The 26,975-nt window shown below is 31.3% G+C and overlaps 4 protein-coding genes across 5 annotated transcripts; 1 reads left to right on the top strand and 3 right to left on the bottom strand.

Moving 5' to 3' along the window:
* Nucleotides 1-7,761: 7,761 nt before the first annotated feature.
* LOC106445333 (probable WRKY transcription factor 70) lies at nt 7,762-9,414 on the top strand. 2 transcript variants are annotated; one of them, XM_022717934.2, is made up of 3 exons: nt 7,762-8,281; nt 8,556-8,657; nt 8,846-9,414. In XM_022717934.2, exons 1-3 carry the CDS (start codon nt 7,950-7,952, stop codon nt 9,267-9,269), a joined length of 858 nt encoding a protein of 285 aa, XP_022573655.1. In that variant the 5' UTR covers nt 7,762-7,949; the 3' UTR covers nt 9,270-9,414. The 2 variants fall into 2 exon arrangements, with proteins under 2 accessions (XP_022573655.1, XP_048633900.1); XM_048777943.1 differs by having other exon boundaries at nt 7,882-8,285.
* Nucleotides 9,415-13,880: 4,466 nt separating this feature from the next.
* On the bottom strand, nt 13,881-14,634 carry LOC106449205 (WRKY transcription factor 55). The gene is made up of 2 exons (XM_013891005.3): nt 14,480-14,634; nt 13,881-14,187 (listed from the first exon to the last, which is right to left on the bottom strand). Exons 1-2 carry the CDS (start codon nt 14,632-14,634, stop codon nt 13,881-13,883), a joined length of 462 nt encoding a protein of 153 aa, XP_013746459.2.
* A 219-nt stretch (nt 14,635-14,853) lies between these two features.
* Nucleotides 14,854-15,514, bottom strand: LOC125608085. Its single transcript, XM_048777944.1, has one exon. The coding sequence runs from the start codon at nt 15,428-15,430 to the stop codon at nt 15,059-15,061; it is 372 nt and encodes a 123-aa protein (XP_048633901.1). The 5' UTR covers nt 15,431-15,514; the 3' UTR covers nt 14,854-15,058.
* Nucleotides 15,515-20,030: 4,516 nt separating this feature from the next.
* On the bottom strand, nt 20,031-23,382 carry LOC106449204 (two-component response regulator ARR17-like). Its single transcript, XM_013891004.3, has 5 exons — nt 23,292-23,382; nt 23,124-23,209; nt 22,971-23,048; nt 22,792-22,865; nt 20,031-22,699 (listed from the first exon to the last, which is right to left on the bottom strand). Exons 1-5 carry the CDS (start codon nt 23,380-23,382, stop codon nt 22,603-22,605), a joined length of 426 nt encoding a protein of 141 aa, XP_013746458.2. The 3' UTR covers nt 20,031-22,602.
* Nucleotides 23,383-26,975: the final 3,593 nt, after the last annotated feature.

Here is a 26,975-nt window from a genome sequence, read left to right on the forward strand (position 1 = left end):
GGCTTGTTATGCCGTTCGGGTTATCCAACGCTCCTAGTACCTTTATGCGGGTCATGAATCAGGCTTTGCGACCTTTTATAGGAAAGTTTGTGGTTGTCTATTTTGACGATATCCTAATTTTTAGCAAGACAGCATCAGAACACATTGGGCACCTTCGTGAAGTCCTCTTGGTTCTGCGCCGTGACCAGCTTTATGCAACGCTAAAGAAGTGTGAATTTGGCTCTCAACAGATTCACTTTCTTGGATATATCGTCTCCGACAAAGGCCTTGCTGTCGATCCATCCAAGGTTTCTGCAATCCAAACATGGTCGCAACCAACTACAATTTCAGAGATACGAAGTTTTCACGGCCTTGCTTCTTTCTATCGACGTTTTGTGCCTCAGTTCTCGAGTTTAATGGTGCCTATCACTGATTGTATCCGCACCGCCGTCTTCTCTTGGACAGCGGCGGCGTCATCAGCCTTTGCCATCATCAAGGACAAGTTGAGCTCAGCGCCAATCCTCGCTCTTCCAGACTTTTCCGCGGTCTTTGAACTTCATTCTGACGCTTCTAAGACAGGCATTGGAGCAGTCTTGAGTCAAAACTCTCGCCCTATTGCATTCTTTAGTGAAAAATTGGCAGGTTCACGTTCTCGATACAGCACTTATGACATTGAGTTTTATGCTGTGGTACAAGCAATAAAACATTGGCACCACTACTTGTTTCATAAGGAGTTCGTGTTGTATACTGATCACGATGCGTTGAAACATCTTCATAGTCAAGCCAAGGTTTCATCTCGCCATGCTGCATGGATTTCATACCTCCAACAGTTCACTTTTGTGATCAAACACACTGCTGGGACGTCTAACCGGGTTGCGGATGCCCTGAGTCGACGTCAACTTCTTCTTGCGGTTTTACATACTGAAGTCTTGGGGTTCTCATCATTACTCGGCCAGTATGAGGATGATCCTTTTTTTGGGAAGATTTTTCAAGATGCCAAGAATGGAATTTCGTCTGACTACACGCTGCAAGATGGCTTTCTCTTTCACGGCAATCAGCTCTGTATTCCTGAAGGAAGCCTCCGTCTACAGCTAATCACCGAGTTACACAATGAGGGACATGTCGGACGCGATCGCACTATCCAGTTGGTGGCAGCTTCGTATTTTTGGCCATCTTTGCGGAGGGATGTTTCTCGCTTCGTTGAGCGCTGTGTCACTTGTCAAAAGGCCAAAGGATCGGCTTCTAATGCGGGCTTATATCTTCCTCTGCCTATTCCAACGCAACCTTGGACTGATATAAGTATGGATTTCGTCCTTGGTCTTCCCCGCACTCAACGTGGTTTTGATTCTATTTTTGTGGTCGTTGATCGATTTTCAAAAATGGTTCATTTTATACCATGTAAGAAGACTACAGATGCGGTTCAAGTGGCGATTTTATTTTTTCGAGAGGTATATCGCCTCCATGGTTTGCCATCGTCCATCGTCTCTGATCGGGATTCGCGTTTTCTCAGTCACTTCTGGCGTTCTTTGTGGAAACTACTCAACACCAGTTTAGATATGAGCTCTGCTTATCATCCTCAGACGGATGGTCAGACAGAGGTTGTTAATCGTTCGCTCGGGAATCTTTTACAATGTCTTGTTGGTGATGCTATAAAAACTTGGGATCAGCGACTTCCACAGGCTGAATTTGCCCATAATCACGCTATCAATCGCAGCACGGGTCTCAGTCCCTTTGTCATCAACTATGGCATTGTCCCGCGTGCTCCCACAGACCTTTCTTCCCTTCCCGACAATACTCGTGTCCATGGGGATGCATTGACATTTGTGGACGCCATTACTGATGTTCATGCTCAGACCGTGGCCAACTTAACTGCTTCCACATCCCGCTATAAAGCTGCTGCGGATGTTCGCCGTCGTCGTCTTGTGTTTAATGCAGGGGATTTGGTTTGGGCCGTCCTTACCCGTGATCGGATGCCTGCTCATCAATACAACAAGCTTCGTGCTAAGAAGATTGGACCTCTGAAGATTGTGGAACGGATCAATGATAATGCTTACCGCGTTTCTTTACCTCCAGACATCAACACATCTGATGTTTTTAACGTCAAATACCTATCTCCCTTTCTTGCCGCTGATACTGTGACAGATTCGGGGTCGAATCCTTCTAACGTCGGGGGACCTGATGCAGGAGCATCCATGAGATTGGCGGCAACTTAGAAGTGTTTTCCTATTTCGGTTTTATTTCCTTTTCCTATCTAGTTTGGATTTTCCTTTATTATCATTATCTAGAAAGTTTACGTATTTAGTTTATCCTACTCCAATGACGGTTTGTGTCTTTGGAGATCTATATAAACCAAAGCATATGGTTTCTTGTAGGACACGTTTGATTTTAATAAGAAGAGCTTTGCTTTTATCCCTTGTTTAGATTTGATTAAATTCATCAAAACAGGAAGTTGGTCTCAAAGAGCTATCGAAAGAAACCTTTGATCGATCCAAGAACAGGTCTCGAAGAACCCTAAATTCTTAGATCGACCGTTCACCCATTCGTACGCTGCGCCATAATGACAGTCATGTCAAAACCCTAATATGTTTATTGATAGTACCTTAACAAAATTATATTGCCAATTAAAATGAGACAAGTAGAAAATATGAGGAAGAAAATAATGAATTTGAGAGATACACATCTCATGCGAAAAAACTCAAGAAAAATAGAAAGATTTCTTCAACATGTGTCATTTTAATTGATCCAATTTATATTTTAAATTTAACTAAGATATTATTTGAGAGACTATGGAGAATCAGCCTTTTACTTTGCTCTAAATCAAGTAACACACGTTATATGAAATAGTTATGACATTATTACTTGTAAGTATACAGTGCAAGGTCCAACATGCAGAAACAGGCCTGGACATTTGGATAACCGGTTCGGATTCGGATTGGTTTTTTCGGATTTCGGATATTTCGGAACTAGAGAAATTGGTACCGTTCGGATAATTTAAAATTACGGTTCGGATACGGTTCGGTACCTGTCGGATCCGGTTACATCCGTAGTAACCAAAATATTAACGGATTCGGTCCGGTTCTTTGAATATACCAAACTATTTAATCCGATAGAACCGAATTTAATCCAAAAAAACCAAAAATATTCTAAATATCCGAAAAAAACATAAACAAGATAACTAAAATTACAATACAATAAAATAACATAACCATTTTAATATAACCAAAGCAAAGTTTAATCTCTAAAATGAAAACAAGCATAATAGATTACTAGGGTTATCTTAATTAAGGTTTAATTCGGATCTTTCGGATATCCGTACGAATCCCGGATAATACCCGTATCCGATCCGGTACCCGACCAGATTTTAAACCTTATCCGACCGGGTATTTTCCTATATCCGAATCCAATCCAAAATCTGATTTTTTAGGTAATTACCGGTTCTGATCTTCGGATCCGGAAAATATGCCCAGGCCTAGTCTCATTAGCTGGTGGCGTTGTCTTGTAGTAATTAATCCATCGATGTAGCTATCCGTGTATAGCCCCCTCATTAATTTCTTTTGGGTACATATATTACAGACACAATAGTAGTCTACACACAACTTGATGACTATTATATTTCAAAAGAATTTAAGAACCAATCCTAAAATTATAGTACTTTGTTGACAATTAAAAGGTGGGACATTCTCAAAACTGTCAGTGTTAAGTTGACGTTGGTCGTGGCTAAAATCAGTGTCCATTAGCTAAAAAACTTAAAAATCTGTGTATGTCTCAAAATGGTTTAAGAAAATGTTTCTAAGAGGATAAACATGCATTGGAAAAAGTGGACATAATTTTTCAGTGAGAAATGAGAGCATTTCCAATTTTACTTTACTATTCATTTTTATTCAACTTACAGTAAAAATCTATCTCGGCTTTGTTCTTAAATAGAATAAAATTAATCTCTTGTATTAAAACAAAAACATTCATTTCGACTTAACCTTTAATGATATATTGTAATATATTAAATGTCATTAGTAATTAAAAAAATATGAGATCTTCATTAAAAATAATTATGGAAAACAAAATTATATTACTAAATATGTTTTCAATCAACACAATACTTACTGTCTTACCTTTTTAACAATGTTAATTAATATTTTTAAAATTATTTAATAAATCAAACAATTGAATAAAACAAATAATATATAAATTTTTTTAAATAGTTATAACTATTTTTAGCAGGTTTAGATACTACAAAATAATTTTATTAATACAAAATAAATTATATTGATGGATTATTTTTATTTAGCAAAAATTATTAAAAATTCATAACGAAACTAGTTGAAATAACTAAACACAAAATTAAATAATATATTATATAATTTCATATTTAATATAACTAGATATATATATATATATATATATATATATATATATATATATATAGTTTTCAATTACATTAAAATAAAATTGTTAAAACATATTTATTTTTAAATTATATTTTATTACAAAAATTATTTCCGCGCTTTAAAAATACAAGTTACAATCTAGTTTACTTTAAAATAGAAGGATAACATTAAAAAAAATTCTATATATTTTTATTCATTATTCTGTTTTAAATTTAAAATGAAATAATGAAACAAAACTTTTTTTTTGATAAATATAATGAAACAAAACAGTTCAGTTGTTCTAAATGTTTATAAACATTTCTTCTCTTATTGACTTTTTCCCATCATCACCCATTTGAAGAATTGTATATTATTTTTTAATAATTTTAGAACTCCAATTATGTATATTTTTGACCGCTGGAACGAAACAAATATTATATATTATAATTTTGAGTTTAGGAAGATTACGGATTCACCTTCGAATCTCCTAATATTGAAATATATATATATATATATATATATATATATATATATATATATATATATTGTTATCGAACAGATTACTACTCTTTATTGGATCATTTAACAATTCAATGCATTATGAGAAATATTTTCAAAATAGAAAAATGCCGGTCAAATAAATTAAATAATGATGTAGACATATTACATCAACATAAAATATGTAGTTTAAATTACGAATTTCCCAACTGCTTTATGTTACACTGAACTTTGGCTTGACAACCAAATTTTGAATTATTGAAAAAAAGTTGAGACACAACAACTACACTTTAAGAGCATTTATAATGAATCTAATTTTACGAATCTGCCCACCAATCTGGACAGGAGTTATTGGCTTTTGGAGGGGTCCTGTATGGCAGCTATCCCTCAGTATTATTTCCTAAATTTGTCATTTTATACAATAAATTGTTGTATTTTCTACAATAATTTGTTGATCAGTGATCAAACGTTTGTAGTTCAATTAGTGTAACTAAAATACTTCACAATAAAAGAATCTAAAAATCCTAAAGTTAATTTTTGGCGGTAATTAATATAACAATTTTTCTTTAAAAAATTGACAATGATCATATGCTAATATACTCTGAAACTAGGGGTGTTCAATCCGGATATCGGTTCGGTTTCGGTTCGGTCTTTTTCGGTTTTTGGTATTTCGGTTAGTAAAATATAACTACCATTCTAAATCCATATTTATTTCGGTTCGGTTCGGTTTATATACCATTGGTTTTCGGTTTATTCGGTTTTATACCAAAAACATAATTATTTTGTTTGAGATCATATTATATGAATTTTAGAGTCATATTGTCAACACCGTCATTTATTAAAAATATATTACATGTTCAAATAAATGAACCAAAAAGTAAAAATGCTTCTACCATCAAATAAAATAATCAAATCTATAACTAAAATCAAAGCTTGAAATTTTGAAAATAAAAATATGAAACAAAACAAAAACATGAAAGAAAAGTTTTTCCACTCTTCCATATTTAATGTTCATTAAAGTCATGCTTTATCAATTGAAAATTTTCCATTAATTATTGTCCATCAAATTTATAATATTCATATTAATTTAGTGAAGACTAAAAAAAGCAAAAAGATAAAAAAAAGACTTAGAAAATAAGATGTTTGAATTGCGACGTATTGTTATTTAGTTATAGTTCAAATGTTTTACAAATTAAGGTTTTTTATTACTATAAAATTATAGTAATAGTTATTAACACAAATTTAACTTATGTAACAAATATATTTTCATGTATTGTTATAAAATAGATATATATTTACATGTTTCTATTTTTAATCGGTTTTGTTTGGTTTAATCGGTTATATACCAAACCATATCCAAATCCTACGATTTTTATAAAATTATATCCATTCGGTTTATATGGTATATACCAAAACCAAACCATATTGTCTATTTCGGTTTGGTTCGGTTCGGTACGGTTCGGTTTTACCATATTGAACAGCCCTATCTGAAACCAATATAAAACTTATCAAATGACGAAAACATGAGGACATTTTTACCAAAAAAAACAAAACATATAGCACACAAGAACTAGAAACTAAATCATCAATAATAAAAAAATATATTATTGTAACGGAAAAAAATTCTTAGAAAAATTATTTTTGGCTACAAATATATATATTTATAGTGGCAGATTGATAAAGAAACAAAATATCTGAAAACCAAACAACTCCTTTTGGACTTTTAATATTAAATTTGCATAGCAACTTGTTGTCGAGTGGCTAAACTATTTTGTGGATTTCTAAAAAAACACTAGAATTAGTAATGAAATATTCTCTACCGATATTACGGTGTAAATAAGAAAAATAAAATATCATGTTTACATAACTATAATATAAAATCTCAGTTTTAAGAGACTATATATATTTCTACAAAAATCTAGTAAATATACCTACACTAGTGGAAAGTGGTATTTATCTCAATTTCAATTTTCCTTAAAAAAATCACTGTGTTAACTCATCCGAATTTACAACACAACTAGGCATAACAAATGTGCATGCATAACCGTAAAATTGATAAACGTCTACAAAGTATAAACTTATTTTACTATTTTGTTATCATAACTACCAATCAACTTAATCAAGTACCACCAATTCTTAATTAAAACGTGGTTAAAGGACAGCGAGGGGCCACTGGAGCAACTAGGCATCACGAAGCGAAGAGAACCTGTAAGATGATGCATTGAGATAGTGAAGGGCAGTCACCGGTGAGTCTACCACGTACACCTTTTAAATATACTTATGATATTACGACAAAATGTATAAAAAAATCATGCTAAATAGTAATGCGTTTTCACGAAATCAGCAGATGTTATATTTTACGTAATCAGTCTAATTAATTTCGATAAGCTGTGCCGACAAAAATAAGCTGTGCCGACAAACAAACGCTTTTAAATATATGAAAAATACAAAATTCAGTTATGTTATGTCAGAGCAATTTTCATATTTGAATAATTTGATCGTAAACTTTTGTCCATAAATCTATCTGAACTAGCTAGATAGAATTATCTCGGATACGATTTGAGTAATAGCAAACAGACTACGAGTAATTGTTACACATAAAAGTACTATTCAAAATGTGACAAAAAGGAAGGTACTATACAAAATATATTCAAGTAATGTAATCACTTACTATATCATATAAGAGCTGGATCATTTGGAAATGATATGCAATCCGTGACTAATACGAATTTTGATCTAAGGCTTATGGAAATAACTTTTTTTTTATCAACTGGCTTATGGAAATAACTAAGTAAGTAAAACTCTTTATTCCGTTCTCACCAAGGGAAGAGTGATGTCATCGCCCCGGCGTCACTCGATCAAACGTCACGATGCTCCCCTAAGCAAATGAGTGGATAAGTTCATCCCACTCTCTTGCCTTTGGCCATCTCTCTCATTTCCTCACATCTTCTTCCTCTAAAAATCAAAAGAAAATCCAAGAAAAGAAAAATATTAATTATTACAAGTTTCTTCTCTCCATTATATTTACACACGCACTTCTCTTCCCTTTAGTCATATAACCCACACCAAAAGAGGAAAAAATAAAACCCATCAAACACTACAACCAAAATGGATATTGTTAGTAATAACAAAGCAATAATGCTAAAAGTTATGGACCAACTCGTTCAAGGCCATGAGTTGGCCACTAAGCTTCAACAGCTCCTCTCTCAACACGGGTCGGGTCGTGGTGCAGCAGGGGATCTCGTGGCTAAAATCTCGGCATCTTTTAGTGACACAATCTCTGATCTTGATTCCTTTGAACCCATCCCCTCCTCTCTCTTCACCGCCGTTGAAGGCTCTCAAAATGCTTCCTGCAACAACGACGGCAAGCTTGAGGATTCCGTTGATAGTCGGAAAAGATTGGGACCCGTCAAGGGTAAAAGAGGATGCTACAAGAGAAAGTAAGTTTTAACTTCTCTCGCTTACTTTTTTTTGTGACTTTAAAATTCACAAACGCAAGAGCTTGAATCCTAGCTAATTATGACACGGTGTGGTATTAGTAAAACCCAAAGTTATCAGCTCATGTCTCATTTTTTTCCTTCTAATATACCATAGCGATAGTCTATAGATAGATTATATAACCTTTTTTTATTGTCTTTTGTTTATTTTGATCATACAGTAATTACATCAAACGTCAAATATTTTTATTTATAAATTTTACAACATTGTGAACAGAAAGAGAGCTGACACGTGGACTGTAGAGTCAACTCTACTTGAGGACGCATTTTCTTGGAGGAAATATGGAAAAAAGGAGATTCTTAATGCCAAATTCCCAAGGTTATTTTTAGGGATTTTTAGCCATATATATGAATATTTATGTGTATGTATAAATATTCATATGTGACATGTCCTGGGGCATTATGATATGTGGAGGCATTTATATCTACCATATATGTTGTCTGGTTAGTTGTTACATATATAGACATTTGATCTAAATTTTTCTTTGTCTCATTAATATTTTGCAGAAGTTACTTTAGGTGCACACATAAATACACTCAAGGGTGCAAGGCAACAAAGCAAGTACAGAAGCTAGAGCTCGAACCCAGGATGTTCAGTATCACATACATTGGAAACCACACGTGCGACACGGACGAAGTAACACCAAATATCAATCCTTGTGTTCATCATGATGACGGCATCATGGATTCTGAAGAGTTCAAGTGTCCTAGTTTGAGGACCTCGATGAATGAAGAGGAAGATAACCATCATCATGGTTCGTCCACGGAGAGTGACTTGCAATTGGTGTGGCAAGAAATGTTGGTGTTTGGAGAGGAACATAATCATCATCATCATGAGGCTATTTATGGTTGCGGTGAAACTAGTGCATCTATTTATGGTTTGGATACCACGGATCTTTGGAGTTGGCAGCGATTTCCGGTTCAACGATAATGAGCAGCTCTCTTACTTCGAACCATGTTTGAATCTAGCTTAATTTTACATTATTATAGTCTACCGAATGTAATATCTATATTTTCATTATATAGCTCTCTTTTTGTATTCTCATTTCTTAACTAATTTATCATTTTTCGCTGAACATCATTATCATTCATGTTATTCAAATATGCCCGAGTACAGAGAATTTATTCGGTACCACTCTACCAATGTTACTGTCTAACTAGTGCATGCAGCAATAGAAGTATTTGATTATTATGATAAATACATATATGCGAGTATATATATATATATATATATATGTAAACAATTATGGAGACATATTCAAATATTTATAATAATAATATTATTATTATTAATGGAACTTTACTAACATAGATGTACTATGTGTAGAGCTTTACTGCTTGAGCTGGGATGTTTGATTGCTAAAAAGAATCATGAAACAAGAGAAATGCATATATATATATATATAAATACAACTATGTCTAAGTACAGTCATGTTTATAAAAATGAAATTGTAGTACAAATAAAAAGAAAATGAATAGCTAATTTGGGATTCAAACCAGTTTTAGTTAAATAAAACATTTAATAGATACAAAATCTAAACAAGCGACACTATAAAGAGAAAACATCTTTTTAGCATTTTTAGATTTATAAAAGAAACTATAAAGAGAAAATATCTTAATACAAATTAGTATGGTACTACTTTGTTTTTCCCCTTAATATTAATAAAATTAAGAATCTCATTTTTGAAAAAGAAAGATCATGCTTGTGACAAAAAAAAAAAGAAAAAGAAAGATCATGCAATCAATACCAAACTTAAACCCAAAATAACTCCTCTTTTTTATTCCTCTTAGTCATACAATTGCATCTCCAATCATGACGGGTATGGATATGTAAACATAGTTGAATCTATATATGCATTTCTTTTGTTTCTTGGTTCTCTTTAGCAATTAAACATCATAATTCAATCAGTCAAGCTATATCTATATACATAAAGATCCATGATTATCTACATATATACTACTTGTATATATGTACTTATGATCATAACAAGCAACTATTTTTGTTGATGCATTAAATAGGGGGTCACATTGTTGGTAGAATTGAGGAAAAAACAACATTCATTAGAGACAAAACTATAATGAACTATATTAGGAAAAGTTTTTTTTGTCTTTTTCTTGGTTTTTAACATTTTGATCAAGTTGCAAACTGAATTTGAAACCTGAAATTAGTGGGTAATTAATTTTTAACTACATATATTTAGTATGAAATTTATAGTGGGACATCAAACATATATATTCTTCATAGCGAATATATACATTTTATGAGTTAAAAACTGTCAATATTTTTCTTTAATTAGAAATTTTGTTTATGTAAGGATTTCGTGTTTCATCTTTCTATGAACATAAATGGCTTTAAAACCAGTTAAATATTTATTTTTACAGATATAGTTTTGTTTCTCATCTAACTTTATTATTAATCAATTTGACAGGTATAAATTATCAAAACCAATCTGTTAACAAAAACGGTAAACAACTCAAATTCATATAATATATTTGTTGAAAAAAAGTCATTATATATATATATATACTCACATAAAACTCAAATTCAAGTTTTAATATAGATAAAGAATTTGTTACTTTCAGCCATAGAACTCATTTTGAAACTCAATATTATTATCTTTTAACACAAACTCAATATTATTAAGATAGAGAATCTTCAACTACGAAACACATGTTGTCAGTACTGTAAATATTTCTATCCTAAAAACTATAGAAGTCGAAATTCTTAACTCCACGATTTAGAAGAACGGTGGAGTTTGAAGAGTCATTAGCTAATCTTACTAAAGAATATTATAGATCATTTGCCAGTCACCAATGGAAGTAACCGGCAACAACAATCAAATATTCTTAATGATGTTTATATTGTTGTACAACTTATCATTTTGATAATTGTTATATGTTGTTGAGCGGTTTTGTTATCGGATGCAAATAACATATCACTCGGTAGCGTAAAACCTAATAATTATGAGTGCAAGGCATCTATCTATGCATGTCAAGGGGAGACATAAATTTAGCAATGGTCCTTTTTGGTCCAATCCCTTACCCTTAAATTAAGGTTTTTGAATTTAAGTGGTTGATTACGCTATCGATCGTTCTCTGTTTCTTTTTCTTACTAATAAAAAAACTAGCATGCGCAAGGCCGCAAGGGAAACTAATGCAACGAGCAGTGTGCGGCTATTTTAGTCTTTTGTCCACAGTTTACATTAGTGATGTAACCTTAATACAAAAGAAAATGAAGACTTTAAACAATCACTCACTACCATGCGTAGGTAGTTTTAGTTTCTTTTTTATTGGCCCTCCCTCGTATGCTTAATATGGGCTTAACTAGTCATTTCATCAAGTTGATAATATCGTAAAGCCTATGGAGAAAACCACAAATATCTTGCCTTAACAGTGAGTTCCGAGATTTTTTTTTGATAAATTGACAAATTGATGAGAGTAAAGAACACAAAAGTGTTTATGGAAGAATTATATTAAACTCTCATGAAAATAATGTTACAAGATGCATAGTTTATATAGAGAATAAATCAAACTAATTTCCTAAACTAATATGGAATAGTATATAATAGATAATGATAAACTTTCTATTCTAATATATTGATGTATATCCTAATATTGACTATTGGATTGGATCGATCTTCTAGATCTCCCAATACCCTCCCTCAAGCTCATACGTGGTAACACGTATGAGATTGAACAATCTTCAAATTAGGTGGTAGAAGTAGCTCATGCACTAATCGTTGCGGAAGCTTGATGAATGTCCCATAGCTTGCGATTTTGCAAGCCGAGATAGATGATCTGAGTTTTGGTTGAATGTTTGTTTTATCCATCCTACAATGAGATGATTGTTTGCTCTCCAATCTTCACGGTAGGGTGAATCGGCTGCCGGTAGACTGCCGTCAAGAAATCTGAATCTTCGTGAGCTAATAGCCATACGAAAGTTGATGAATGAATGTGAATTGTTGAATGAATTTTCCTTGCTTCAAATCGAGAAACAAAGGAATAGAGAATAAGTTTGATGATTTGCGATTTTGCAAAGACACCAAGACTATGATTGAATAAAAATCTTCTTCTTCAAGTCGTGAATAAAGAAGTTTTTGAATGAGAAGTGATTGTTCTGCGATTTTGCAAGACAACACGAGAATAAGGATGTTTTTAGTTTTGTTCAGGCTCTGATACCATGACAAATTGATGAGAGTAAAGAACACAAAAGTGTTTATGGAAGAATTATATTAAACTCTCATGAAAATAATGTTACAAGATGCATAGTTTATATAGAGAATAAATCAAACTAATTTCCTAAACTAATATGGAATAGTATATAATAGATAATGATAAACTTTCTATTCTAATATATTGATGTATATCCTAATATTGACTATTGGATTGGATCGATCTTCTAGATCTCCCAATATAAATCCTATTGGCTATACAGTGAGCTCACATTTAGTGATATAAAATGGATTAGCCCGAAAACGTATTACACTGTTTCACCTGAGTTTGAATACTTTCCGACTATTATCAGGGAGTAAACCGATCATGTGTTACGATAAACCATGTAAACCACTTTGGACGAAGCCCAAACCCAGACTAACAAAATAGTGATAATTTAGTTTTCTGAGGAAATCGAACCCATAATTGACGTGGCACCAAATCCCAAAAAAATTATCACTAAATTACTACCACTTGGTTAGCTCCATGATAATTGTCACTTTTTTCTGTTTTCCTTTTGTCTAAAAGATCCATGAGTAGTGTGGTCTCTTAACAAGTGGAAATTGACATGAGCATGTATTACTTGTTCATGATAAATGTCATTTACAAAGCACATTAAACCTCGCCGGAATATATTTTGCTCATTTTTGATTAAAATGAAGTTATCGGGAAAAACTGGAGAAAAATAGTCTCGGATGATGGTGTTGGCACGGCGGCAAGCCTTCGTCAGAATGAAGTCGTCGGGAAAAAGCTGGAGAAATATAGTCTCACGTGACGGCACGACAGTATCGGCGCGTCGACGTACTTCGCCGGAGGCCATGGTCGTTGGACGAAGTACTCTTAGAATTCTTTCTAAAAAATTTCTCTGTTTTTCTCCTGTTGTATTCTCAAAAAGGAGAAAGTGAATCCAATCTGCTTTCTCAAAAGGTGAGTTCATGTTCATAAGCAAAGTAGTGAAACTATTCTCTATAGACCAGACTTCTTTTTTTTTAATAGGCCAATGGTTATTTAGGAAGAGGTAAAGTGGAGATTGTATATCCACCACCAAGAATAGCCTAGGCTCTAGTCTAGGGACAAAAAGGAGGTTGATTTAACCATGTTGCGGTTCAGAAAGACAATAACTCATATTGCGGTTCAGAAAGACAATAACTCATATTGCGGTTTTGTTACAGGATGCGAATAACATATCACTCGGTTGCTAATTTATACAATGCATAAGCCTAACTCGATAGATATAATTTTTTTTTTTAAAAGGAATTTTGAACCCTCTAAAAATTTAAATTAATTATTTGAACACAATGCACATGCCTAACTCGTAAAAACTTGTATATCACGTATCCCCATCGCCGCCTCTTCCGTGAAAGAGGCTACGGTAGTTAAAGTAGGGTTCACCAAAAGGAACAACCGAGTCTAAGTTGCCGAACAAAGCTTCGGCCATCTTAACTACGGTGGAACCGTAATGACCGTCTGTTGTAGTGGTGTCGGTTGTTGATGAAATAGGGGAAGTGGTGAAGAAGTGACACGTGTGTGAACTACGGTAAGTGACGCAGAACGTGTAAGGATCCTCGTCAAGCCGTTGCACTTGTTTCTTCGCCGGACACTTGTATACTTTCTCGTGGGTGCACCGATAGTACGCCCTAAATTTTGGTTCTATATTGGTTAAAGATATTTATAAAATTAAAGAAAAAACGAATAAAACTAAGCAACTAAACGAAGTGTATGCCCACGTCTTAAGAAAATGTGAATTTTCTTTCTTTAGTTAACTAACCAGTAACCAAAAGTTCTGATGTTCAAGTGTCCCTCCATGTTTGATTAGATGAATTCAAAAGTATACTAACAAAAACATTTTTAAAAGATAAAAATAAACGAACGTACTGTTACTCTATTACGTAAATAACGAATCATTTTGTAATTAGTAAATATAATTACCGAGGAAACTTAGAACCAAGAATTTCCTTCTGGCCATATTTACGCCAAGTGTGATTGTCGTCCGGCGGAGTGTCCATGTTCCCCATCCTCGCCGCCGCCACAAACACCGTTTCTTCTTCTTCATCCTTCTTCCTATATATACATTCACATTGCATAACATATATATGATATATATCTCAATATTCACACGTCCGTAATTTATAGAAAACATTATCCGGGGAAATGATGAAAACTAGCCTAATAATATGCAAACAGGGGCATAACTAAAATTTTAAAGAAATTACACTGAATTAGAAAATGTTTTAAGGGGCAACTGCCCCTCCTTTACTTAACGTGGCTTCGCCCTGTATATACTTATATACTACGTAGACTTATTCATTTTAACGTTTGCACCCCAAAAAAACATATATACTTATTCTACATGTTTATTACTTCAGCATTACGAAGCATATCAAACAAAAAAAAAACTCGTATAAATTTTATATGTTCTTTTCTACTCTGTTGCGCACCAAGTAATCAATCGAAGTCTTCGAATGTTTTGTATGTGTTTCTTCCATTACAACGTAAAAGATCGGATGCTTAATCTTTTACGTACCTTCTTCGAGGCCTTGGAGTCGAGAATCCGCAACTCGGACCTGAGTCTATATTCTTCACGCCTTGCATCACTCCTTCCCTTAAACTGTAGTCCTGCATCAGATCATATTCAATCTGCTGCATCATCATCTGGTCCAAACCGGACATTGGAACTGGTTTTGGTTCAGGCAGAGTCAGTACGTAAGCGTTCCTCCTCGCAAGTAGGATTTTTAACCGCTCGTTGGCGCCTCCGAACAGAGTGGAGACTGAACCGAGAGAAGTCGAGAGAGATTCTGGCGACTCTTGTGCTGTTAAGCTGAACTCGAGCTCCTTAACAAGATTGATTCCGCTGAAGATCATTGACATTATCTCCTCCATCGTTGATTATAAAATTTGTACTTCGACCCTTTTATATATGTGTAATACTTGTTTCTTGTTTACCTAAATTAGGTTTTTGCTTCTCCTCGTGATCTCTGATCGATATGTTTGTGTGACATCCACATATATAGACACTAGGGACACACATACACAGCAAAAGTAGATTATATGTTAATTCCAATATCTTCGTTGAAAAAATCAAAGATTATAAAATATTTTTGAATGCGACGTACGTAAGACAATCTCCAATTACAAAACGTAAGCTCGTTTCAGTTTTCTGTATGTTGACATATTGGCCAAATCATGGATTAAACTAAACCTTTCTCCATGACAAACACGTTTCTAGATAGTTGATCATTGTGATAAGAATATAATAAAACTATAAGAACATGTTAAATGATGGTGCACTCAGAGTATGTTTCTTATTGTCCGACAATTTACTAAACCTTTTTCGAGGGTAAGTTTTTTGATTAACGCGGTTACGCGGAAGAAGAAGAAGCAGTCACATTGACTAAGTCACGGTCTTCTTTTGAATTTCCACAGACTTACTGTATAAGTGTACACTTTTCAACGTTAAAAAGGCATTCTTGGAAGTCTAGGAATAGATTTGGGATTTAAATGTTGAAATAATTGCGTGATCAACATTACTGTAGAAACCGGGCTATTTATATAATAAATATTTTCTTATTTTCTAAATATCTCACAAGGTTTCATGAAATTATAGATATTAGTATAGTTTTGCTCAAATGTTAAGAACCATTAAAAGCCTAATATACTCTTGTTCTTTAATTAAATCATTACTATTTCATTTATGTTATCACAAACTTATAGACAAATTAGAAAACGTAATACAATATTTTACCGGCCCGAGGCCGAATGCCCCACTGCTGAATTCAAGTGCCTTGTTCTTGCAACTGGAGGGGATTCTCATGACCCACTATTTTTTCAACTGCAGCTACAAATACGTGTTCTAAAAGCAGTTTTTTGATCGCTCAACACATCAGTGGCTTTTACATAATATAGGTCAATGCTGTATATCCTATATAAATATACTAGCTAGGTTTCACTACCTAACAGACGAAATTTGTTACTAAATTGTGCCAAAGTTAGTTGGACTCACTTACATTCCAATGGACCAGGTAGGTGGCCTCGCTCGCTCCGCTCACTAGAGTGTTGTAAACTGTTGCGCATTCATTATAGAACTATTATAGTAGATAAATTATCTCCAAAAAAAGCAACTTTATATTTAAGGTTGAAAGAATTTCAAATTTGAATTTAATGATGCAGGTTTTATTCAATGATAAAACCTAAAATCTAACCTTAAAATAATCTATATTTTCATTTTAATCCTCCATATTAATCAAACTGATTAAAGTTATCAAAAATATTATATAATAAAATCTTATATATTAAAACAGAAGTCACAACTTTGATTCATGTGTGATTTTTTTTTTAAAAATAAACTTAATAGATCTATTCCTAGAAAGTCATGTTACATTTAATCTCTAATTTTATCATTTAAATTTTGGGCCTACCAAAATTTTTTATTGGGTTATCAATAATTAGATTTAAAGAATAGACGATCCATTCGATTTATAAATAGTATAAATTAAATAGATATAATTTAATGTTGTAATACTATACCTCGATATGTTAAATATTTAAATATTTGTCGATGTAACTTTTAAAATTATAAAGATTTTTTTTAAAAATAAAAAAAATCATATTATCTAACAATGATTAATCTTTACTACCTTAAACCAATGAAAACAAATTTTAAACTATATAGTTTATTTTAAAAATTAAACAAAAACTAAATGTTTAATTATTGACTCGATAATATAAATCTATGAAGCGAAAAGTTTAATTTAAAAAAAAACTTCTAAATTTGGGAAATGTTACAATATCTTCGAATATGACAATAAAACAATATTTTACTAATCTGTATATATATAGTTACGATTTTAATAATGAAATAATAATCCAAAAATATATATATAGAAAAAGATACAAATACATGTGAAAGTTTGAAACAATCTATTCAATGAAAAACATATAACGTAAATTTATTATGTTTTAAAAATTGGTTGACACATAGTATAATATAAACTAATTTAGAATTGAAAACAAAACATTTATATAAAAATAAATAAAAACAAAAACCCGAGCGGTTGCGCGGATTGAGATCTAGTATATATTAAAGTAATAGTAGTGGCAATATTGACTAATAAAACACTATGTTATAATAAATAATAACTCAAAAACTTATATTAAATCATAAATTACAAATAAAATATCAAATTACTCAATATAACTATTTTGTAATGCTTTTATATATGATCAGTTAATAAATTTAAAATAATATATTAATCTATTTAATAGTTATATATCAGTTATGAATTAAATCGGTATTTACATCTGAAATATTTATGAAATATAAAAGTTATAAGGACTAAAATGATAGATATTAAAGTTTTAAATTCCAAATATAAGGTTTTGAAGAGTGAAACCTCAAATATAAAGTTTTGAACAATGAAATCTCAAATATAATATTTTACAATTCAAAAGTTTAAGATTTGAGATTTTAGGGTTGCTTTTAAAATACATAAAGCTTTATATTTGAAGTTTTAAAGTAGTTGTTGGAGATGCTATATGTAAAAATAATAAGAAGCTATCCTTTTTTGTTTTTCTTTTCTCAAATGATTTTTTTTTGTTTCTTGGTAAAAAGTGGGTTCGATGGTTAGTTGGCCTGGCCAAAAGGTATTTCCTTACATAAAATGTCGGAGTGCTAGATCTTGTAGAATATGAGTGGATTTTGCGGGGAGAAAAACTGATAAAGTCAAACATACGAAAAGAACGTTTGATGTAAAATGGGTATGACTGGTTTTTCCGCTACCACTCGCAAATGCAGCTTTTGTGGTTGGTAGCAGTTGTTGGCTTTTTGCAACAATCACTCAAACCGCTTTAAACCGCTTCAAATATTTCTAAACTTCTTAAATTCAAAAGCTGGTTCCAGGTAGCATTTGTGCTTGCGGGCGGTTGCATGAGGATAATATTATTTTATTTTCTTTCTAAACAATATAAATAAAAAATAAAAATATTTAATAAAACTTTTAAATTGGAATTATAAAAATACTAAAATATATCAATTATATTTTAATTAGTATTACAAAATTTAAAATAAAAATATTTTTCTATAATTTTAAAAAATTTAAAACTATAACTTTCTAAATATAAATTTTATATTTATTATAGTATTATGATTTTTGATATTTTTATAATTATATAAAATGTAAATATTGTTAATTTATTATTTAACCGCTGCTGCATTTGGTAGTTAACTAGTCATAAGTATCCTGGAAACGTACCAATTTCTAACCGCTGAACCATTCGTACAAATCTCCTAAAACCGTTAAAAACTACAACCACCCGCATCCGCAAACTCCCGCAACCGCTGCGTTTGAACCAGTCAAGCCTTAAGTCAATGCTAGATTTTGACTGCATATTCAAAGCATGTGATAATTTTTAATGAAAACTTTATATAATCGCTTTTTTTATTTAAAGTAGACATAGTCATAAAATTCGTAACCCGAAGTCTGAACCAAATCTAAACCAAAAACCCGATCCGTACCATCCAAAGTGTAAGAAATACCAGTATGAGTCTTGTAGTGTGTACAAAATATATCTGAACCCGAAGTGTTATTAGCCGAACCCGAATGGGTAACCTAAAAAACCTCAAACCCCGAAAATTCAAAAAAAAAACATCTGAATTCCAAATTAATCACAAATATAAATATTTGAAACATAAATCTGTACTTAAAATATTCAATTATATATTTATTTTGAAATTATATCTAAAATTAAATATTTAAATTTTAAATAAATATCTTAAATTCCCAATTCTATATAAAAAAAGTATTTATTTTTTATGTTTTGCTTTTAAATTTTGGATTTAACTTTAGATATATCCAAACCAAACCAATATATCCCGAATACGAACGATATATGGTTACTTTATGGTTTTAGGATGTGATACAAATTAGAACCAAAACGAATGTGTTATATCTGAACATGATATGTACTTACAAATTTACCATAATGAGATTTAGGATGTGATATAAATTAGAACCAAAATTCAAAATATCCAACCCATATCCCAACAAGTACCTAAAAGGCCAAGCCTAAGGGCATGACTGGTTCAAACGCTGCGGTTGCGGTTGCGGGAGTTTGTAGATGCAGGCGGTTGCGGTTTCTAGCGGTTTTAAGAGATTTGCACGACTGGTACTGCGTTTAAAAATTGGTGCGTTTGCGGGTGACTTATGACTGGTTAACTACCAAATGCGATAACAGTTAAATAATAAATTAACAATATTTACATTTAATATAATTATAAAAATATCAAAAATCATAAAATTATAATAAATATAAAATTTATATTTAGAAAGTTATAATTTTAATTTTTGAAAATTTATTGAAATTGTTTTTATTATAAAATTTTATAATATTAATTAAAATATAATAGATATATTTTAATATTTTCATAATTTCAATTTTAAAATTTTTATTAAATTTTTTTACTTTTGTATATATATTGTTTCAAAAAAAAGAAATTTTTTTTACCCTCCCGCAACTGCCCGCAACCGCAAACGCTAGCTGAAGCCAGCTTTTGAATTTATGAGATTTGGAGCGGTATGAAGCGGTTTAGAGCGATTTGAGTGATTGTTGCAAACCGCCGACAACCGCTACCAACCGCAAAAGCTGCGTTTGCTGGTGGTAGCGGAAAAACCAGTCGCCCCCTAACTTAAAGTGTGTTTTATCTTTTGCTCAATTAGTTTTATATTTCATAAATATTTTACATGTTTGTTGATATAACCTGTAAAACTATACTCATACAAATATCAATAATAACATTTTCCATCATATATATATATATTATATATCTAATTGTAATACTTTATCTATAAGAATTATATTATTTTATATACGACGAGGGTTTTCAAGAATTTGTTTCTTGTATCTGGATTAAAGTACATTTGTATATATATACTAATTAGTAGGCATATACAATTTTTATATTAATAAATAAACTATAATTTATTATTTACTTAAATTTAGTGATAATATAAATTGAATTCATTATTTAAAAAACAATAGATTAGTTATCTAGTTTCTTAACTTTAAGATAGGATATATATTTTATAATAAATAATAGGAATCCAAAAAAATATGGTCCGACATATATTATTTGTAAGTAGATAAAAATTGTTTCTATGTTGATAGTAACAGAGTGGATTATCTATTATGGAGATAGCTAACCAGGTCCATTAGAATAATTTGTATATATGTTAAAAAAAATTGATGAGTTAGATTTTGGTTAGACGGCCTATCAGACAAGTGAAAAAAAAATTATAAGTAAGACTTTGGAGGCCAATCATTCATTGTTTTGTTTATGAAACCCTTCGTTTATTCATTTGCTTTTCTCTTTAAAGATTTTGGGCATGCAAGTTAACGAGAGCAAAGGTCTAGTCTTGATACGTGACGAGACTAAAGTCAGAGACATATACAAACAGGGGCGAATGTACAGCCAACAAGGATGGGGCTTCTGCCCCTATGGATTTTAGAAAAAAATGGATTTTGATTACTGTTTATAATATTTTTTTGGAGAGATTGGTTAAGTTTGCCCCCATAAAATCTCAATATAGAGTTAAATGTCCATATTATTTAAGGTTTGAAATTTTTGCCCCCCACGATAATATTTTCTAAATCATCCATTGTATACAAAGGATTAATTAATGTCTGGTGAGAGATTATGACTAGTACTGACGGAGACAGAACTCACAAGCTCACTTTCCATAGACGTGGATTGGAGATTGTAACCGGATCTTATATCATGTGATGGAAGAAGGGAAAAAATCGAGGCCAAGAACAAGAAAATGAGGCTATTCACCAATAACCCTAGTTTAAACTGGGATTCTGACAAAATCGGGATTCTGTACAAAAAAAACAAGAAAAGCAAGAATTAGAATGGACCACTAGGGACTGGCATTTAGAATTAGAAAAGAGTATTACAAGAAGACTGGGAAAGCTTGGAAAAGGGCCTACCTATTGAATGGACCACTAGGGACTGGTAAATCCACCATGACTGCGGCTATGGTCAATCGTTTGAACTATAGTATCTAAGATCTCAAACTCGCGGCTATGGTCAATCGCGGCTATGCAGAACAACTTGGAGTTGAGGAAACCTCTCACTGCAACATCAAGCAAGTTCAGTATTGTGATTAAAGACATTGATTATTCTGTAGACCTAACGTGTAAGAGAAGGAAGACAAAAACAGGCTTGTTCAGCAAGAAAGATGGAAAGAAAGGCCAAGAAGATCTAAATCAGAGTAGGGTCACACTCTCTGGGATTTTGAACTTCATAGATGGGATATGATCGACTTGTGTCGGGGCGTTCGAGGTTCTAGCCAAGAACTACTTGGATCTTGATTCTCATCCTCTGTTTCTTGAAATCGAGTCTTTGTTGAGGGAAACAAAGATCGCTCCAGCTGATGTCGCAGGGAAATTAATGGCCAAGAATCATAAAAAAGATGTCGATGGATCCCTAAAGGACTTGGTTCAGAGTTTGGTGACGAGGAAGACATATCACACAAGTCACAGTGATGATCACAATAAGAAACCTAGCGGCAAGAAACGTAAGAGTATTTCATGGATTGTTCTAGGCTGTCTTATTTATCTATCTTTAAATCTTTTAATTTTATACTGTTCTAATGTAGTCTGATGGATTCTATTACGGACATAAAACCTAATTAAAAATTCACATCCAAATGTAGTAATAATTATTATGTTCCAACTTGTTTACTTGGTTAACTTCTGATCTTGAATTCAGACTCTATCTATTGTTTCTTCGTTGAATTCTTGATGTTTCTTGTGGTCTAAGATTCCTCACAATCTGACAACATTTATAATTCATAAAACTAATTAACTCATAGAGATCCTTATTGTTTCGTTTTTATTTGTTTTTTTCACAAATATAAAAAAAAAACAGCAAGTGTTTTGAGATAGCCAAGACGGTCTTTGTCATTGTTTAGGAACACAATCTTTAAATAAACTCATTTATTCTAAAAAAGAAAAATCAACAAGAATTCTACGAGCTTTTGAGATTAGGCAGATCTTCAGCTCCTGCAGTTTAAGACATGACCCTTGAGTTTCTCTACATCCGATAATTTCAATGGCTTCTGCATAAACATCTGAGCCCCGCTGGCTAAACACCTGCAAATATCACCAAGAAAATAATAGAATCTCAATTCACCACCGACTCAATAAAGAGAGCAATGTCTCATCATGAGAGATAATAAGTTTACTTATTGATGCGAGTAGGAATGTTCTCTGATGACAAAATCACAACAGGTACTTCCTTAAGATTCGAAGATTCCTGCTGTCAATAACATAAACAAAAAAAACATAGAAACCAGCAAAAAAATGTTAATCTCTGAATTTTCTCAAAAAGACTCATGATTCCTAATAAGAAAATTTTAAACACCTTTACTATCTTGAGAAGCTCAAAACCTGTCATCCCTGGCATACAATAATCAGTGATGATAAGATTCACCTTCATAACCTGTAAAAAATGTAACAAAACTCATAGGATTTACACATAAGTCTGGGTATTAAATAACTAGAAGGTTAAGCTTACACTGTTGGTAGTTAATGACTCAGTCTGTTGTGGATCTCCCAAGCCTAAGTACTCCAATGCTCTAAGCCCATTTTCTGCTGTTGTCACTGCAAAAAAGAATCAATTATTACATTTCAGAGGTAATCTTGGTTCTAATTTTAAAAGGTAACAAAAAATGATATAACTTGCCTTTGCAGGAAGAGATCTTGAGAATTCTCTCTACGAGTTTACGGTCAATGAGATTGTCATCTACTGCTAAAACATGAAGCTCTTCGTCCATTGATGCTTTGTGCAGCGAAGTAACTGAGAAACCTAAAGAAGGCAGAGACAAACGTACAGATGAAGAAGAAAGGGACAATTGACAAATCGAGAAGACATAAATATGAATGTATGAAGAATATATAATATTAAGTTTTTAATTTATATATGGATATATAAGATAACGAAATATCAAGAGCTGATTTGATGTGATTTTATTTTGCTTATATTTTAAGAAACAAGTTGTGTGTGAGTGGTTTGGTCCTGGTGTTGATTCTCTGGAAACTGGTAAGAAACTTGGTGTTTTATGTCAGTGACAGTGCTTTCGGGATCTTGTACGATGATAACGAAAATCTAAATATTAATTTTTATTTTCCATTTGTATAGTTTTTCTAATCGTGAAAATAATGAAGATGCAAATTTCTAATCATTTTTTTTTATTTTCACAATCGATCACAAATCTGAATCCGAATCTTGGATACGACGTCCCCACGATTCTTATTTTTTTTGAATTTTAAAATATGGGATTGTTCGATGTATATAACTTTAATTCACGATCTTTGCCCGATATGTTACTTGCGTAGCCCTTCGAAGTTGTGAGCTGCATTTCTAAGTCCTTTTTTGGACAACAGCTGCATTAGTCTAACTTTTTGGTTTGTCTTTGTTGATTGAAATAATGATATCACTATAAGCATGAACTTAAGTTATATACCAGTCATGATGAATTTTTTTTTTCGTTTATGAACTATATAACAACTAATTTTATCATACATAGGTTAGTTAGATTCTACAAAATATCATAATATATGCAGCATACATTGTGATATTTGGGTAAACCGATTGCTCTTATTTTCTCTTTTCTCAAACATTATGTTAAAATGTTAAATATACTACATACAAAAGACAGACATATGAAACAAAGTGATCATAACCAAGACATTATTTCACAAATCTATTGAGATACATGATATAAAATCTCTTATATATTAAAAGAAAAGTATTACAACATCTGATGCATAACAAATGTCGTCAGACAAATGATTATTAGAGTTCTTAGAAAAAATATTATTAGAGTTTCTAGAAAAATAAGTTTTTTCATCTAAATATAAACTATAGTTTCCATTAAACTAACCATGATATTAATTATTAATGTGATAAAATTATTATCCATTCTTTTTTTAAATAAAGCTACGAAATTACCTAATATAATTAAAACATATATGGCAATTACCTAATTTTGAATAATAAAGATTTGCTAACAATTTATATAACATCTATAATTTTTGTTTGATTCTTTATTATTAAAATAAATTACACAATTACATTAATCATATAATAAAAATTTAGATTTTTTCGTACATGTTATATTTTGAATTTTTTAAAATGAGTATAAATTACTAAAATTGTTAAAATTCTCATATAAGCTTTTGTGATCAATGACTAATTTTTTTGCTATAATAAGATACAAATGATTATTAAACTATATGAGTAAGAAGTCTTATTTAATAGGTGTTTATATCAATGTATATGTATATATGTATATATATATATATATATTATATTGTTTAAATTAAACAATATACTATATAAAATACATACTTATATTTTTTATTTGCATAGAATAAATTTTGAGAGATTAATATTTTAATTTTACAATTTGAATTGAATTTTTAAAAATAATATAAATTATTAAAACTATTAAACATCTCATATTTTTAAAAAAGATCAATGGTTTTAAATTTTATTATAGAAAGATGCAAATAATCATAAAACATATGAGTATGATATCATTTAATAAATAGTCATATTAAAAATATATTATATATCTATGATATTTGAATCAAAAATTCTATTTTTTTACTTAAAAATTGAAAAAACCATATATGTTAAGAGGATTTTATTCAAATTAATATATTTTGTTCAGAAGATTTTATTTAAACTTAATATATAATATTTACACCGTTAAATATGAAATACTGAAGAATACATCTTCAAAAGTTATAAAGAGGGGGACCCCGTATATAATGTGGATGAATCAGAGCAAATTTTAAAGTTCATATAGTTCTCATGGTCCAAGATTTTTTTTATGCAGGTAATTTTAATCTGTCCACTGTACGTCGGGTGTTTAAATTACGCTAGATACATTTTTTCCTAAAATGGTATAAAATACAATGCACTTCATAATAATGTACCCTATCAAGAATGCCTTCCAAACGCTCTGCAATTATAGCATTTATTCCCGCACCCTGAACATTCCAAAAATCGATTATACATTGTCAATTAGCATTACTTGTGTGCAAATGAATGATCTTCATTTTTTTTGAAACACAAGGAATGATCTTCATAATATTCAAAATTAGGAATGATGACACAGATTCCTGTTTTAAACATACTCATTAATATAATTGATTTTGGTAATAGAAAATTAATGTCGAATTAGGAATGTTTTGAGCTAAATATAACACTAATTCCTATTTTAAGCGTACTCATTAATATTATACGCTTTTTAATGGGAAATTACAGTCGAAACCGAATCATACATGCGTTTATTCATCGACATTGATTGAGTTTTAATTTATTTACGTTGACCAATATATGTAATTGTTTTTATAATAGACTAATAGTCCATCGAATCCGACGTGAATTTGAATTATGAACATGGCAAGTGATGGACAATCAATATTAATGTTCAATACGCAAATAAAGATGGAGATTAGTTATCATTATTTACCCTAGCGCCACACCTTTTTGTATATATATATACAAGGCTTTTTATTTACATTTCCTCACCATATTCTCCTTCTCAATACATCCTTACGACAAACATTCTTGCAAGCAAACACTCATGGCGGACCTTCTCAATACATCCTCACCATATTAGTTTCTTATATTTTGTTTCTTTCATATTTTATTACTCTATTGCTTATCCTATGTTTTATTTTATATTCATAATTTATTTATGAAAACAATAATTCTATTGCCAATGTTTTGTTTAACTTTACTTCATAATTTATTTTATATAAGTTTTTTTACTCCTAGAAATTTACTTCCAGGACCTATACTTCAAAGTATAGAAACAAATACACAAGTTTAAAAAATAAATCGAAGCTTAATTTATATAAACATACACAATTTCGTGGAATCCTTTATCATATAAGATGTAATATTTCTTTCTATGATTTTGATTTTTCTAATACCTATATATTTAAAGTGATAAACTATAAATCTCTTAACTCCGCGCAAGGTGCGGGTTATCACCTAGTTAATCTGTAAAGGGAAAACATATTCAATAAATACAGAGCGTAAACAAATTTTTCACAGAATTTTTTTTTTTTTTGAAAAAGAGACCAAAGAAGCTTAAAGAGGATCATTACGCTACTGGACCGTGTTATCACTTTTTCACAAAATGTTAAGAAATTCAAACCCTAACTGATATATCTCTCATCTCTATATCCCGAAATGGAATAATTTTGATGTACAATTTGGTAAGCTTAATTTCTATCAGATTAAGTTGGTAGACTAAAAATTACCCATTTCTACAAATCTATTATAGAAATTTTATCATAAATTCATGATGAAAATAACATAACGGGTTGTATATTTTAATATAAAACT

The sequence above is a fragment of the Brassica napus genome, chromosome A4 (genome assembly GCF_020379485.1).
Source record: "Brassica napus cultivar Da-Ae chromosome A4, Da-Ae, whole genome shotgun sequence".
Lineage (NCBI taxonomy): Eukaryota > Viridiplantae > Streptophyta > Magnoliopsida > Brassicales > Brassicaceae > Brassica > Brassica napus.